Below are 17914 nucleotides of genomic sequence, written 5' to 3' on the forward strand. Positions count from 1 at the left end.
TCAGTCAGTTGTTCATCACATCTAATGTGGGCTATAAAACGTTCTTGACTCTCCTTTTTTTGTTGTTTTCAGTTGCTGGATGGCATGGGAGCCTAGTCTTGGTGCTTTTTATGGGCCGGTAGCATTCATTGTGCTAGTCACTTGTGTTTACTTTCTCTGCACGTACGTGCAACTGAAGCGCCATCCTGAACGCAAGTATGAGTTGAAGGAAAAGACAGAAGATCCGCAGAGAATGCCAAGTACTGAGGTGGGCCATGGTCATATTACAGACTCTGTGTCCGTTCCCCAGGCAACCTGCTCCATGATTTCTTCTTCCTTATTGGAAAATGAGCATTCATTTAAGGCTCAGCTTCGAGCCGCAGCATTCACTCTGTTCCTGTTTACTGCCACTTGGACCTTTGGAGCACTTGCAGTATCTCAAGGTCATTTCTTGGATATGATATTTAGCTGTCTTTACGGAGCCTTCTGTGTGACCTTGGGCCTTTTCATCCTGATCCATCACTGTGCAAAGCGAGATGATGTCTGGCATTGCTGGTGGTCCTGTTGCCCATCTAGAAGAAACACCTATTCAGTCCAAGTTAATGTGCGCCCAAAGGTTAATGTGAATGGTGACACTCAAGTTCATGCACCTTGTCTTCAGGAATCACCATGTCCCAACAAATCAGCTGTGTTTAATCACCCAGCGGCTAGCCACTGCAAACTTACTAACCTACAAGCAGTTCAAAATCACGTTAACTGCCTTTCGCCTGTGACACCATGTTGTGCGAAAATGCACTGTGATCAGCTACTTGATGATGAAGCTCACATTCATGTCCACAACGAGGGAACCTTCAGACCCAACATGCACATTCATAGATGTCTGAAAAGCAGAACTAAGCCACGTTATTTCAGTCGGCATAGGTCTGCAGGTGAAAGAGAATACGCCTATCATATTCCTTCAAGTATCGATGGCAGCATCCACAGCTCGCATACAGACAGCCCCCACAGTACGCATGATAGCCAGTCAGGTCACAGGCGGGCCTGCTGCTCAAAAAGCGATCCATATCCTACTGTCAACCAGCCCGAAAGTAGCGACGCAAGTACTGTAATATATAGTTGTGCTAAAATGCCAGAAAGTGACACTGTGCACCATCCAGCTCATTTTGAAATGCACCCACGGACACAGTCATTGCCATTCAATACGACGAATCACAACGGAATTCTCAAGGGAAACGTGCATGAAGCCATGATATACAGCTCAGATAGTACAGGAAATATCAAAACTGGCCCTTGGAAAAATGAAACTACTGTGTAGTTCATGGGCCGTCATAATGTGGTTTTTCCCCTAAATCATTGTTATCTTTGCTTTTATTCCAAACTAAATGAGATGACATATTTGTGTAGCTCATCAGTAAATTGTACAGCTTTTCCATCTTTATTTCAATTTTCTTAATAAGAGTCTAAGAGAGAGAGATAATGACAGTTTTAAAGTGAAGTTATTTTTAAAAGAAAGTTATAAAATTATTCTGAAAGATAATTAGAAAATGAAGTCTAGACAATTGAATATGAGAGGCAATATCCTTTTGTTACGCAGAACAATTTTTCTTTAGAAATACATCATTTTCATTCATTGTTTTCACTTTTGTTCTGTAGTAACTTCAGACACTTTTTATACACATATCAGCATCTTAAACTTTTACTTATTTATTTTTGTAGCAAAATATTATTACTGTGCCATGGATTTTAATCAGAAGTGACTATGGTAGAAATGATAAACAGGATTTTATAAAATTACAGCTTTTTAGATCTACAAAAGTGATACTGCCTCTAAAGATCTTCTGTAGCATATGGCCTGTAAAGTCGTGTAATGTACAGTCTCTGTTCTGTCCTTTTTCTTGTTGGAGAGAAGTGCTAGGTAATGTCTCTGTTACATCTATGGTGCTGTATTGGTTGTATTTTGCATGACATATGTCAGGATATACCATTTGCTGTTTTCTAGTGTTACATGTGTTAAAAAAAGAACAAAAAAAAAAAGTGTTGTACAAGGCTGTGAAAAACCCTATTGTTATTAATCTAGAGCATTATAAATCTACAGAAAAAAAAATCACTCTGCACTAGTTTAAGTGGCACAATCCTTTGTATAAGGTTATATGATAGCTTTGATAAGGGACCACTCTAATGTCTTTACAGAGCATGCACTACTCATTGTATGTGACACTGTGCGGTGTAATAGCAATTGTCTCAACAAGTTTTACACTTCTTTGTAAAGTATGCCTTTTGAACAAATCTGTAAGCTGTTTCACGATAACCTTTCCACATCTGTTAAGGTAGAGCAGTTTTATCATTAACTCTTTGAGGACTACAGTTATTTTCTTAAAGTAGCTTATTCTAGTTCAGAGACACTGTATATATGATATTGTCTATTTAGTTACATGATCAATGTAGTCCAGGGTTGTCAGGAAAGAGCAAGTTCAGTCATTTTCCAAAACCACACCTTCTTAGAGTCCATCTATTAATTTCTCCACTTGCTTTCTGAAAACCCATTTCCTCCCCTAGCAAATTCCAGATTGTCTTCATCCTTTAATGCAAATTTGACCTTCAGAAAAGTTCTTTATGTTCACGATTTCTGCTGAATTGTAGGGCATTCCAGGGTCAGCACCATTCTCTATTAACAAGGCTCTTGGCAAGAAATTTTTTCATGTTTCCATGAACATCTGGACACAAAGCATCAACTCACAGTACAGAACTGCATCATAATTACCCTGTATGAAATAAAACCACTTTTTTCAAATAGGAAGGGTGCAGAAGAATAGTGGATCGCAGAAAGTGAATAGGAGCATAGGGCTGCGAGAAAACTGTCTACAGTGGAAAGTGAGCAGTGCATCCATAAATAAGAGAAAAAGCACAATTCTGTACGGCCACGTGAGAAAGTGTGCTGTCATGTCTTAACACAGGCTTATGTAATTGCTACCTTGCACAGAGGAAATAGAAAATTCCCTTGAGATCATCAGTCTGCGATTCTCTGTGTATATGTTGCAGAAATCTTCACATACTTCAGCCCATTGTTCTTCTGTTATTAGGAGCTTATTAGTCTCTACCTTTTTTGTTTGTTTGTTTTAATATAAGGGAATGCATTTCCTAATAGTGTACATAAAGATGACAATTATAATTGTTAGAATGTTATAAAAACATGTAAGTCAGATGAATGTGTTCTGCAGTGTTGCAGGTGGGAATTAGTACTCAAAGGGTTAATGCTCAGTATCTGAGTGCAAGAAATCTTGTTTTTCTGTATTTTTGTAAATTTGAAATATATATTGTAAACTCCAGCAGTGCAATGTATCCATCTCAGATTGTGTATTTTTAAAAGGTGAGCGAGAAGAATGCACTAGGTGGTTGTCAAGTTTTAAGCCAATATACAACAATTTCATGACTGCTTCTTTAGCTAATACAAAACAAAAAAGAAATGCCTGAGCTTTATTATGTATATGCTGTATATGCTTGAACTGTCTCTAAACTAAAATACAGTATTTTTCTTTGTTTGCATAACGAAATATTTTCTGTTTAATAATTATTTTCTTTTAATACTACTTTTACTCATTCCACATAGACAGTGAGCCCTAAGCAAGCATAGACATAATGTGAAATACCACTTCTCTGTGTCTCAGCACTATGTATATGTATATTCTGTAATAGCAAAATCCTAGGAGGTCTGTAGACCATTATGCAAAATATTCCACACACACAGCCAAGTGAAATACTCACTCTGCAAGAACCCACTCGGTGAGCTGCTTTATTCAGCTTGTGTTTTAATCACCTCTGTTATTTTGACTGAGAGGCCAGTTCCATCTTCATAATGGCTTACAAAGAAGTAAATAGGTGCTGCTTTCCACAGAATATCTTATGTGATAAACCTCTCTGGAATTTAAACGTAAAATATTAAAACACTTTTCTTAGTGTGTTAAAAAATTAATTTAGTGAATATTTCTGGGCTAATTTGGAAAAGATGTGTTATGCAATAATCTGCATATTATTTTTTCAGAAAATATACGGTATAACTACAGAGTAGGAGAACATGATATTAAATAAATATAAAAATGTTTTGTAACATCAAATTTGACCAAAATGCTTTTTGTGCTTTTGACTTTTTTTTCCTTAAGATAAATGAGATAATTTCAACGCTTTGGGAGTCTGTCTTTGTTTTATTGTGGGGTTTTGGTCAATTATAGTCAGTGAACCATTACTACTTTACCTGATTTTCTTTCCTATAAAAATAAAGTCAATGAAATAACTGGAGTATAAGAGATATATTGTCCTAGTAAATTCCTCATGGACATACACATGTAACGTTTCAAAGTCAGGATTAGTTTTGGTGATTCATTGCTGACATAAAAATGACTGAATAGATTTTTACTGCTCACTTTCTGTCTGAGATTAAGCAAGAGAAATTTCATCCAAAAAGATAATTTTGGGAGAATGATGCAATCAGCAGAAATCTGAAGGGTTGTCATTACAGTACTACCAGGATAAAAATATGCTCTGATGCTGTAGTGTTCTTCTCTGCATATAGAAATTCCAGTTTTCATGACCAAATTTCAGCTCATGTAAGTGACTCCATCTTAAGTCACATAGACCGTTTACAAGAATTCCTACCCAGCCTCACATAAAGAGCTTCGGTGTAAAAATAAAGCATACATTTTTGCACATTATGCCTGATCATATGTGTTGTTCCCAAGAAGTCTGTTGGTTGTGTCTGCAGTAATATGACTGAGCAGTCGCTGTCAGTGGCCATAAACACATGTTCTCTTTCACCACACAGCTGCCTGCCAGCTACCCCGTGGGCACCCTGTCCAGATGTTAAACTGCCGAGGGAGCCTTCGCTGTGGCTGTAAAGCATTCTCGCTGTCTAAATCAACAGCAAAGTCTCCGCTTAAAGCAAAGTCAAGGCCACCTTTGATAGACAACACAGGCAGTTGAGCAGCCTGTGCTCAAGCACTAAGGGCTGAAGGCAGATAAACCTAATGGAGGTAGCTTTAAGCCTCCTCCTCCTCCTCCCTCCAGCTCTCTGCCAAAATTACCTGCCTAGCAGGTCTGCTGCCTGCAGACATCTGCCAAATCCAGACAAATCCAGGCAAAATTAGTCAGCTTACCTAAAATTCCTGGTTAGCTGAAATGAGAGTTTCAGGTTCATCATGTGTGGGGACGTGGGTATAAGCATTCTGGGCGCCTTGAAGATCTGAAATTGCTCTTGGGCAAACACTGTTAAGGCTTACAAAGCTGAACGTAACTCCACAAATTTGGAGGTAGCTCCCTCTGTAAATTTTATGTCTTTTACAATGAAGAGGTTGTCTGAGAGAGGAGGCTTGTCCATTTGGCTATTTGGGAAAAAGAAAGCTGTCATTGGGATCAGGCTAGTAACCTTTTTAACATAGAATCTGCTTTGCATGGAAACAGAAAAAAGGAAGGTGAGTATGGTTCTCTGTAAAGGAAACCACCTGTACTCTCACCCAGTTTTTGTTGCCTATGACAAGAAATGTCAGGCTGATTAAGACATTAGCAGTTCAGCAGCTTCCTTACCAGAACACAAGTTCAAGTTCCTGCACCAGCCTCCACCAGTTCAGAAAGAAGCTGTAGGAGGCAGCTGGATCAATCAGGATTCATCAGCTGAGTTTAAAAGCTGGCTGACTTCAAGCAATTTCAGTAGTAAGCTGGTGTTCTAGGTGGCTCTTACTTGCTTAGTTAGCCCTACAAAGAAGGGAGCTTTTGGTTTGGTTGTTTTCTTTTGCTGTGCCCAGTTGGCCATTTTTTATTTAGCAATTGAATTGCTAAGAAGAAAACTTATTCTACATGTTACCTTGATTATATAAACCACAGGTTTTTTGTTCACTGTTACTAGGTTTGTGAAGGTGTAAGTGAATGCTTATTCCCTTATCCTACCAGTCTATTGCCTAAGTTTTTCAGGAGCCAAACAAGCAAGCAACAGTGAATTCAGGACAGTATTATAGGGCTTACTTCTCCACAAGGAAGGTTGAAGTTTGGTTTGCAAACTCTAGAGCAGTTCAACCTCAGACAAATATCCTGCCTTAAGGTTGTGCAGCTGGCCGTGCCTGAGAGGTAAGGGTTTTTTGTAAGCGTGGTGCCTGTATACCCCACAGGTACTACTGTCTCTTTACATTTTAATCTGCTTGAATTTTGTGGTGCCTTGCAGTCTGAACAACAAAATGACTGACTGTTCCCATCAGCCTGTCACTCCAGCTCTTCCCCTTAACTTGCAGTGCACTCTCGATTGTCCAGCATAGTCAGTGTTTTCACTCACTCCTTTATTTGTTTCCCACTCAACAACACCAGAGGAAGGCAGCAGGAGGAGCTTATTTTGGAGCTAGGGGGAAACTCTGGAATAAGAGAAAGCAATAAAACACATTATTCATATTATTCTCACAGTACTTTCTTTTGTTAGCCCATTTGTTACTGAGCTGTAAGCAGTTACAGTCACTTATTCCCTGATTCTTTCCATTGTAAGACCTTGTTGCCTACTAATTAGAACATAGCTGAAAGTTAACCATTTAGCTGGATTTATGCCCTCGGATGATTTTAAAGAGTTCAGCCAAAACAGCTGCAATGTTTTCAGCAAAGAGGCTTGAGGAAAGTATGTTTGTCCACAATAACACCCTTTGGTAATTTTTAATAGTTCTGTCTTCAAGGCCCAATATTTGAAAACTTTGGGAAGTATGGCCATTATAAGAAAAGCTTTATATTTCTTTTTGCTGTTTCTAGAAAGTAAGCAGTTCAGTACAGCTGACAATTATAGCCACTAAAAGTATCCCAATATACTACTGTGAAAGATCTCCCTTCTTAGGGCATGTATGCCTTGACTGGGACTACACTCACTAATCACGTGCTGCTGCAAGCCATAGGGGCTCTAAGGGACCTGCCCTGTACATGATTGACTTCAGCTGCCCTCAGCTAGGATTAGGATGGAAAGCAAGGAGCCTTGATTCTCATATTCTCTGCCAAACTCTCCAGCTTGCCTCCCCCTTATAGACACCATGATGCAATGGAGGAGGGAACTGTCTGATTTGTACGGGGAGAGACAAATGCTGGGCTAGAGGAAACTGAAAAGAAGAGACTGAGCTTCTAGCAGTGGATTGAGTTGAGTGGAGCAAGCTGACGAGAAGGAGAGAGGCTGGTATGAGTAGGAAGCTGCAACAAGCTGGCTTGGGGGCTGATTTGAAGCTGGGAGGGAAAGGAGGATCACAAAACTGAAAAGAGGGATGTGGAGGCTGGGAAGAAACTGGGACAAAATTGGTAATGGGGTAGAGGGGTAGTAGGGTGAAACAGTTGTGTCTGTGGGTGTTTCCAGGATGGGTATGTCAGCCAAGCTTTGCGATTCCTCTGCAGTCAGTAAATATCTGAAAACCTACTAGCAAAATGGCTATTCGCTTATAACGTTGCTCCTCATAGAAAATGACAGTGTGTTAGTGCTGTCAGCTATGCCATTAACATAAGTGTCAGAAATCTATGTAATGAATCACAGATGCTCAAAGCTGTTGATTAACCAGATATTTCATGTGCCACATGATAGAATTTCTGTATTTTTAATGTCCTCTTTCAAAATCCAGGAACTATCACAAAAAAGACATCTGATTTCAAACAGTACTAGTGAAGCTGAAAGTCAAACACACCAAACTGAGGAACTGTTAGAATTAAGGTTGCTTTTGGAACTTTCATTCACAGCTTTGGTCTGTCTTTTGATGTTTTTAACTATTTGAGTGCATGCTGCTGTCTAACACCTTGGCTTTGATGCTGCACATTTAGTGTTCTTTAAAACTGTGGGTTTGTGTACATCTAGAGGTAGACCAGTCATTTCACTGTAAGCATTCTTTTACATCTTTTTTTCCATGTTTTTTTTCTGGAACTTTTAAAGAAAGCTTTCTTAGAAGAATTTTGAGATTGAAGCCCTCTAAAAACACAGACCCTGCTTTTCTACCCTTCCTTGTGCTGAGTTCTAGAGAGGAAGAAGTGGCTTGAAAGACTTTCCTTTGAGCTTCCCCTTATTTGGGGTTCTTTTCCAAAGTATTTAAGTAGCTGTATAATTGTCCCAAGTGTTGCCATCACTATGTGGATGTAGGAGTGTTAGGAGGAGGAGCAGGCTGAAGCCAGGAGGTCCCTGCCCTGGCTCTGCACAGCTGTACTGCAGTCTGTAGGAAGCCTGTACCTTAAGTATGATAATTCCTGTTGATGTATGGGCTGCCTGTGAATCCCATCTTCCCTGCAATGGAGGCTATTGTGGAAAGCCTCCTGTGGGGAAGATACCTGGGGCTGCTGAGGAGGGCATCGCAGACCCAGTCCCTCTCAACTGCAGGACGTGCCAGCTTTGGCCGATGAGGGATGGACACACTTTTGTCTCTGGTACTGCACAATAGCCTCCTCAAGCCCACAGCTGGCTGGCCGTATGCACCAGGACAGAGTCTCAATGCAAACATGAGGTTTAGCCCCTGTCATTTGACAAAGGTCATTCTGCTGCGAGCTCCAGGAAGGTCCCTTCCCTTCAAAAACTCACACCTCATCGCTAACGGTGAGCCCATTGCCCAAGCCAGAAGCTGGAAAGCCCCAGGCCCCTTCACAAGATGGCGTGAGAATGCGACATCAGCATGGAGGGCTGGTTCCTCTCTATCCTGGGTAAAACCTATTGACATTTTCCCTGCGCTCATATATGAGAAAAAAAGCAGGAAGGGGAGAGTTAAATGACCAGCTAATCTCTTCTGGGATAGTAAGGGGAATAGTTTAAGTGCTGAAAAAAAGCAAAACAAACCCCTAGCCATTCTGAGTTAGTACAGAAGCCTTAATTCTAGCATTATAACAATCTTGTATTCTGCCTGACAGCACGGTGTGAGCAATGTGACGTACAGTCAAGGACTATAGTACATTGAAAGTAACTGCACTTCACCCACAATGCTTTTCTCCTGGGTAAAAATAAGCCGTACACAGTTGTACTGTGGAAATATTTTCTGCATCCTTTGATACACGGGTGGACTGTTTCAGTCTAAGGATCCATTTAGTGTGGACGTGCACTTAAAGTGTTTTTTGTAATATTGAAGCAAAAAGAGGAAAAGGTTGTGTTTTTTTTTTAATTACACAAAAAGCTAATCATCAGAATTGCACTGAGATGTTATTTTTCTTCAGTATGTAGCTAGCAGAGAGCCAGACAGCTGCATAACAGAGAGCTAGCAGAGCGCCAGACACTGCACCAAGAGCAAGAAGTAACCATGGAAAATGGGAAAAAAAGTCCTCTTGCTATCAGCAGGTCAGAACTTTACCTGTAAGCGAAAGATTCCAGATCATGCAATCTGCTTCATTAGCCCATTCATCTTCTCAGTGTGTGCTATTAAGGTTCAACTTGCTTAACAAAACCAGGGAGATCAGAATATGCCAATAAAATTCAGAATGACTTGAACAGTCTCTGGTATAAGTGGCTTATGTAGTTCGTTGTAGATTGATGTGGGGAAACTGCTGATAGAGACAAAACATACAGGATATGATTTCAAAGGCCCTGGAGCTGTAGGATGAAAAATCTTTAGCAGAAGTCCTTTTACTTAGACAAAGCAAGAATGAAATACCTTGTGTAGGATATAAGGAGGTTTAAATTTAAATCAGTGAAATGATGAAAGAAATGGACAAAGCAGCATTTTTAATGGCTCAGCAGAGGCTTTCCTTCCTTGCGTAACCACTGCTAGATGTGAGGAAATGTTTCATTTATGCAGTCTTTAGTCAAACTTTTTTCGCTTTAGAGCAATAAGCTGTAGAGTTGAAATTTGAGTCAGGAACCTTTCCGTCGGTTTCCATGGGTCCTAGGTTGAATGCAAAGTGAACAGAAAAGGCACGGCTTATGGTTCAGAACCTGATCTGAAAGCTGAGAAACTGCAAACCTCATTAAATGGAGGCTTTCCATCGTAGCATGGGGTCACATGTCCTGGCAGTGGGAAGAACCTGGAGGAAAAGTGGGTGGAAATGAAGGAGAAATGGGGCATAAAGGGGAGGATGGCGTTGCGGTGGATAATGGAATGAGCACAAGTGCCTGCTGAAATGGTGTGAGCACAAGAGTGACCGCAAGCCCTGGATGAGTAAAGGAGTGTATTGAGCAGGACTAAGAGGGCTGCACAGGTGAGCCTGTTCCTGTTGAGATGCTCATTCAGAGATGATGCCAAAAGATTGGATAATGTTCAGACAGCAGCCTTGAAAATGAGCTGAAACCTGGAAATATGCTTCAAGCTAAAGGCATGTAATGTGTTCGGATTGGGGGGGGGAAGTGATTTGATCACTGTCCACAGGTACCTATATGTGCAGAAACTACCATGCAGAAGGTGCTTTAATCTAGCAGCAAAGGTATGAAAAGATCCAGTGATTAGGAGCTGAAAACTCAAAGTAGGACTTTAATCTGCAAAAGTAATTAACTTCATAACAATTCTTTAGTGATATGGTAAGTTGAAATTTTTAAGTCAAGAGAGCATATCTTTCAGAAATATATTTCACTTCAAACATAATTTTTTGACCTTGGTGCTATAAGAACTGCAGGATAAAATTTTCTGGGCAATTTACATTTTATTTGATGTTCAGTAGACTTAGACTCAGAAAAATCCTACTTTCAGATAGGTATTGTAGAGGTGAGGTAGAACAGAAAGGACAATGCCTCAACCTGGCTATGGAGAACCTAGGAAATTGTGTTGCACTCAAACACTCTTGATTTTGGCCTTCATGGCACTGCTCGGTCTAACTGCCATTTTAATGTTTATGATTCCAGGTTGTTTGTAAACTGTATATTTGAATGGAAAATATTTATATTCTGCACCATAATAGAGTTCTTAGTTACTGCTTTAAATGGAAAAACTCCATTAACCTCTGCCTAAAACCACAATAGTGCTTCCTTAACTAGATGTGATCAGTATGTCCTGTAATGGTCCACATTAAACCAAATTCTTCCTTATCTCCTCTCTAGAACCTAATGGCCATACTTTGAGCTGCATTAAGAATTTCATGTTTCTAACTGAATCCCTTCCTTCCAAATTTCCCAGGGTGTTGCTTATACTAGAATAAATTCTTCATAATCCTCTACTTTTCTATCTTTCTGGTAAAATTGGTAAAATAACTCCAGATTTCACGTTTCCAGTAGTAGAAGAATTGAGGCTCTCAAAAGCTTCCCAAAACCTCATTCCAGCTTCTGGGTCTGAAGTTTCACCTTCCTCATTTGGTATGTTTACTTGATCTTGATGTAAAATAATTGAGCCTTTAGTCTGTTGGGAACAAAGGTAAAGCAACCTTTCAGATGCTAATGCATTGCACATAGATTGGTGTTTTCTAGGTAGAGATAGCCCTGATTTTGCCCATACTGTTTTTACATAGTCCCAGCGTTTGTACCTGTGCCAGCATTTGTACCTGTGCACATCTGTGCACCTCAAACTGTGATGAATAGGATGAAACTGTTCCTGGGCTGTGTTGGGAGATTTTTTTTTTTTAATTTTTTTCCTCTTTCCAGCCTCATGCACAATGGTTCTTCTAGTATCCTCCTATTTTTCATTGTCTGACTGTGGTTTGTGCACTCAGTCACGTTGCTGTTATTCCAGTCACTTTCTCGCGTCCTTCTGGAAAGGCAGCGCAGGTTCAGTGCTGACCTCGGCTTACCTGACAGCCCCAGGTCTTGTGCTGACAGGGTAGTGTCATGGCTGTGATCTGAAATGCTCTTTGCTGTCTTTTTCTCTCTCCTCCTAGAGGTGGATTTATCCAGGGAGATATATAAGCTGCAGTCCCCCCACCTTCTCCGTTTCTCCTGCCTGCTGCAGCGTGCTGGGTCCTGTGGTATGATCACCCGTGTCCTTTCTCAGGCACGTTGTGTAACTTCAGCGCCAGGCATCCATGGTGTCCTCTTCTTTATTCTTCCTTTCTGAAAATATCTCTGCTATGCAGCACACAGCTCTGCTTGGGTTTCTATATTTTTTGTTGTGAAACATCCATATATGGGAAGGGTTGTTCTGATTATAGACCTGTGGCAAAGTGATTGGAATTATTTGTGCTCTTTCTCACACTAATTATTTTATTTTCCTAGTAACTGATCATTTATGAATACTGAAAGACAAGCACCACAGCCGACTGGGGAACGTCCTCTGCTGACGTTCCCCAAAAGCACCGGTGTTGTGCAAATCTACCAAGAAGTATTTCTCCTTTCTCTTTTAAGGCGCTTGTCTGAGTTCTTAATTTTCCACTTCTGTGTTGCCACTAAAGCTTCTTGCTGTTTCTTGGTTTTTATTCTCCCTCTCGCACTTTGCTCTGTGCAGCTCAGACAGCATCCAGATGGTCTCTTCCTGAAGTGAGCCCTTTCTGGAAGGAGCCTCGCCGTTGTCACTCACCAGAGGATGAAGCTGATCTGAAAAGACTGTGCAAAGCAGAGAGGGTATTTTTCCTTTCACTGATGCTCAGGAGTTATATAGCTCTAACCTATATATATGTGTGTGTACGCATGTATATAATTTGCATGTGTGGAGATACATATACACACACAAATATAAATGAACCGCGGAGAATATTAGAGATCAACCGAGCACTTGTTAGTGCCTCCCTCTGTTTTGAGCTAGCCACCCATGTTTCCACAATATGTCTTCCAATCTGAAGTATTTCCAGTATTTCCTACTGGTTTTAAACGGAACCTACAATTTTTTAAGTGTTACAGGTATTCTAGCTCTGCATAAAAGGAATGAACCATTTAAAACCTCAGAAGCTTTTTCAGTGGCTGTAATTGCTCTTTCACTTGCACTGTAAGTACCTCCCCAGAGGTACGGGAAGTCGCCACTTATAAAATTAGTTTGAGAGAAACATGAGATTCCTAACAGTGATATTTTTAACAAAATTTTGCACAGGCTGGAAAAAATCAGACCTTTTATTGTATTTCTGATAGGCATTAGCAACTTTAAATTCCTTTTAACAAATTTCTCTTCCATGGAAATGTCTTTATTTATTAGCAAAGAATACTACCGTGCAATATTTCTAGAGAATTGAAGCCACATGGTTCAAATTCAAATTATTTCAGATGCATGTAGTTTACAAATGGAAATTCCCCTGTAATCCATAAGATATTGATGAGTTTCTCCAGTTAAGAGTTAAATGAGTCAGACCGCAGTCTATATAGTCATAACAATTAGAGGCAGAAATCATTAATAATTTAATTTAATTATAACCACTCTTTTGACTGTGGCTGGTGTAGAAGACTGTAAATATGAAACGCTTGCATAATTATTATTCTGAAGATCATTCAGGACAAATAAAAGACTGAAAAAGATGTTAAATCTCTTGAAGGACTTATTTTAATTATTTTAAAGTCATACATTAATTAAGGTGTTTACTTATTAATCCTTGGAAATTGAATTCTGTACTCGGAATAAGTGCTGTAATTTTCTTGAGTAAGTGCTGTGTTTCTCATACATAAGACAGGCTGAATTGCTCAACCTTAACTTTAGAATTGTCTATAATAACTTGAGGGATGCTGACAATTAACTGAACTTCTCTATGCCTCTAGCAAGTTCTGTGGCTTTAACAACTCTGTTTGGAAATCTTCTTGTTGGCCTAGTTTATCTGGGTCATGTACCAGTCATTGTCTGCTGCTTCATTTCTTGCTGGCCCAAATTTATCCATCTGGAATTAAAGCAGAATGTAGACAGAATTGATTCTGTGGCTGCAGTTGCATGCCAGCTATCACGACAATCTGAAGCTGAAGCACTTTGATATTTGTAGCTCCTCTGGAGAATGTCCTTCTCTCAAACATAAGGGACTAGGATGTCCACTACTCTTATTGTTTTCTGTCCGTCCTCATGCTGGCCCTTTGAATACACAAAGTAAACTTCACAGACCTCCTTACACATCCATTGCTCCTTGAAATATCTTTGTGGGTCAGAGTTTTAGTTATCAACCTGGTTTTATGCTCATGAAAAACATTTTAAAAGCCTAAAAGTCAGGCTTGAGGTTCATGATTTTGTTCTTTATCTCTTATGTGCACTGTATCCCCCTTCTTCCTCGTCTCTCTTGGGTCACCCATAGAAAACCCACACTGAGCATTTCATACTCAAGCAGAGAATCAGCCCTAGTGCTTATTTAAAAATAAGTGATTTGAGTCCAATTTTTTTTTCTAGAAAACAGAACTAACCCCACTGAAATGTAACATTTTGAGGTACATGGAACATTGTAAGCAGATTTAAAAAGAAGCATGAAAGAAATTAGGCGGTTTAGATTAAGACAATGAATGCTGCAATAGTATTCACAGGCTTTTTCAGGCTTTTCAATCCTTGCAGGTCCCTTATAGCTAAAAAACTATATGTTGCCTTCTGTGCTGCAGTGCCCAGGGAAAACCGACAATCCTGCTTCTTCAGCAGAAATGCAGCAATCTCACTGCAGATGACAAAATTCAAAGCCACAGTGCTGCAACAGCAAGCTGTAGAGCTGCCCGGAAGGGCACAGTCTCGGGGAAAATGAGAGATGCCTTCCAGATTCAGTTGTAAGTCTGCTTTGCTTTTTGCTTTGCTTTTCTTTGCTCCCTCCCACCCCTTCCACTGGCTGTGCAGACTGTGAGAACTATTACTGCACCAGCTGGTGTAGATTTAAATTTCACATGGGAAGTAAAATCTTGGGTAAGAGAACGTGAATGATTTTACCGTTGTGCTGTAGCATAAGGATTATCATTCAGTCTTTGTAACTTCGCTCCGTCTTACGGACAAAGCCCTACGTTGTAGTCGTAACCAAGCAGTGCAGGGTATCGGCAGCTGAAGCCGTTTTAAATGCTGTCCCCTAACTAGCTGGTATCTTCTCCCGCACTGCGTTATCTGTAGGTTATCTGAAGTTCCTCCTCAGAGCACTTTAACATTTCAGTGGGGGGGGGTCTTGGTGGATTGCCCCTTTTCAAAAGGTAAGTGGTGTCCTCCCAGTTCCAACCCCAACAGTCAAAAGAACGATGGGTGTTACCAGCTCCTGCAAAGACTGGTGGATGTGCCCGGCTTGATGTGGCCGTTCAATGCCAGTTGACATGTAAGGTCTGGGCAGATGTTAGCAGTGAAAACAATTTGCCTACATTTGATTGACTCTCCTGCTTATCCTGCTTGCCATCAAAGCCTTCCAGAAAAATCTGGACAAATATTTAAGCACTGAAGTCTGTTCAAGGCATTCTAAATTTCTTAAACATACAGAAGTCATTGATTTCAAGTTAACAGACCCATTGTCTACAGCAGCTTCTCAGACTGTGTCTTGCAGGGAGAAATCCTGTGTTTGTGAAATTCAGGTGCCAAATAAAGGATTAAAGCTTCAGGCTTGATTGCGGTTGTTAGAGCCCTTTCAAAGGCAGTAAGTCATTGGCCTAAGGTAATTTACCTTTTCAGGCTGCTGGAAGTAGGATACATAGAATTTCTCTGAATGCCCATCTGAAATAGCTCTTCTTAGCTACAGAGTGCATTTACTGCACCTGCGATTATTGGAGTAATTGACAAGGTCTATTTTTCCCACATTAGACCAAAAATGAAACATTTATTTTGACACATTGGGCTACCGCCATCTGTGCCCCAGCATCAAAACATTTTTTTTAATGTTCTATTTCAGCTGTTCCAGTTGGCCTCAAAAAGGCTTAAAATCTGGCAAAAATAGCACCAATGTTTAACTGTGCACAGAAGGTATTATTTATATGTCAGTAGCACATTGTTCGCTTTCTAGGTCTTTAACAGCTGTATATAATAACATGATCCTTTACACATGCTAGTTTTCATGGAATATGTCACACGGCTATTAAATACAAAGCTGAGGGTCAGTAAATCATTTTGTATTTTTCTCATGTATGCAAGGACGGTACGCAGTCACTCGATGGAATCTCAGCATAAGCCAGTAACTATATTATTTCATCGAAAGAAATAATGCACTTCCCTGGCATTTGTAGAAAAATTGATTTCTGTTACTCTATTCTTCAAACATTGGGTGAAGAGTTCCATTTAAATCTTTTTGTATAGAAATATATGGTATGTGATATCCCCATAGGCAAGAACTAGGATGACCTAATTTTGAGAGAGACAATAAGATCGCTAAATTGAGGTGCAGCTGATATCAGTGCCCAAGGCCACCCCTAAGCTTCATCGCAGTCTGTGTGACGGAAGGTCACCTTACTTCAGTGTCTGTAAACCATAAAACAAACAAAAAAATCAGCAGTGCAAAAGGCTTCATGGAAACATGTGTTTTAGATGGAGAGCTGTTCTTTATTTCAAAGTTATTTAGAATACATTCACTCTAATTTTTAATGTAATATAAAAGAGTACTGGACACAAGATGTTTTTCTAAACTATAAAGCTAGTTCTAACAGTGAATAATAATGTAACAATCCTTTTGGCTGACCATTAAAAAATATGAGATAACTCATCTGAGGAGTAATAGCAAAACGAAAGTAAACGTGACACCCCAAATATCTAATTTTGTTTGTCTCAAACTCTGATAAAAGCTTCCAATTCATAAGCAGCAAATTCCAGATGCTGCCTGATATGACTTTCTTCCATAAAACTAAGGATGCAGAGCAATCTGTAAACACTTTGCTTGGGAGTTACAGGGGGAAAAAAGTCTTCAGGGAGATTTCTTAGGCAAAAGGCAAGAATCAGTCTCCCAGACAAATTGTGAAAGTTTATCCCTGTTGATGATGCTGAAATGAAAACATTATAGAAATAAATGTCTTCTGATTCAAGCTCACTTCATTCTGTTGGGACAGTAGCCTGAGGAGGGGGAAAAAAAGATTTGTAGCTGTTTCCAAGTTGCCCAGCTACTGTGTCCTGCCATAAGGTACTAACCAATAAAAGCCAGCAAGTGTCCAGTGTCCCACTCTCCTCACTGGCCAATGCTCAAGAGTCTAATTTCAGTTAAAAAAATATTTATTCAAGGAAAAGTGTAGACTTTAATAAAGAAGCTTAAGAAAAGGAAAATATGCTCCAATTTTTAATGCATGTGAAGTAGTCTAAATGAGAAATTAATGCTGCAAAATTGAATTCATACGATTCAGTGGTGAGTTGTGGGTCAAAATAGCACTGAGAATGAAAGGATGATCTGTTCAGCTGGAAGCCGAAAGCCATAACTGGCTGTGTCCTTAATAAAAGACTTGTAAGCTCTAGTTTTTGAATGCTGTCTTTAGCTAAACCTTATTCCCCTTCCTATTCCCATGTCTCGTCATATTTACAGCACATCTGTACATCCCTACACAGCACCTATCACGACGCTTTTCCCCCCCACATCTCGGTATCATTTGGGCACCTTGGGGTTAACAGCAGTGAGGAAAGAAGTCTATTTTTGAGACTGTCTGAGAGTTCACTTTGATTATTCATAGATGAATCAGCATGTCGTCATCTCTGTCAGTCTAGACGTAAGAAAGGTATAATATCCAGCCCCATGCAAGTCACGACTGCAGCGAAAGCCCTTTATCTGAGCAGTCTGAAAGCACATTCACTCAGGAATCAGATGCAGGCTCAGAGGCAGTCAAGCAAGAGCAGCTCAGCTAAAGCTCTGGGGAAGAAAAGAAAATGCTGGCCTGAAATATTGTGAAATATAAATAACAAGACCAGTCTTGGTTGCATAAGCATATGCTGAATGACATGTGAAAAAAATAATATCCTATAAAAAGCAGAAGTCTCTCTTTCCCCAAAGGTAAAGCCATTCATGGCAGTTTAAGACCTTTCTTATTCTTTGCTATACCTGCAAACGCCATCTTCGCTGACAAATTTTCATCGCATCAGTGTCATCAGGAGAAAGGTGCATGGGCATCTAGCTATATTTATTTAGTCAGCAGCTTCAGTATTTTCGTTTTTCTGTAAACCTCATCTGACATTATAAATGGAAAAGCTAAAAGCTCACTAGGGATTGTAAAGCAATGCAAATTTTATAGAAGAGA

The 17914-nt window shown here is 39.9% G+C and overlaps 1 protein-coding gene across 4 annotated transcripts in view; it reads left to right on the forward strand.

Moving 5' to 3' along the window:
* ADGRA1 (adhesion G protein-coupled receptor A1) overlaps positions 1-4088 on the forward strand; it is a 286895-nt gene extending 282807 nt beyond the window's left edge. For all 4 annotated transcript variants that reach the window (XM_054831561.1, XM_054831562.1, XM_054831565.1 and 1 more), the window contains one exon: positions 73-4088. In XM_054831561.1, coding sequence (XP_054687536.1) covers positions 73-1294 — 1222 coding nt within the window. In that variant the 3' untranslated portion in view covers positions 1295-4088. The remainder of the gene's footprint in view (positions 1-72) is intronic.
* Positions 4089-17914: the final 13826 nt, after the last annotated feature.

The sequence above is a fragment of the Grus americana genome, chromosome 7, assembly GCF_028858705.1.
Source record: "Grus americana isolate bGruAme1 chromosome 7, bGruAme1.mat, whole genome shotgun sequence".
Lineage (NCBI taxonomy): Eukaryota > Metazoa > Chordata > Aves > Gruiformes > Gruidae > Grus > Grus americana.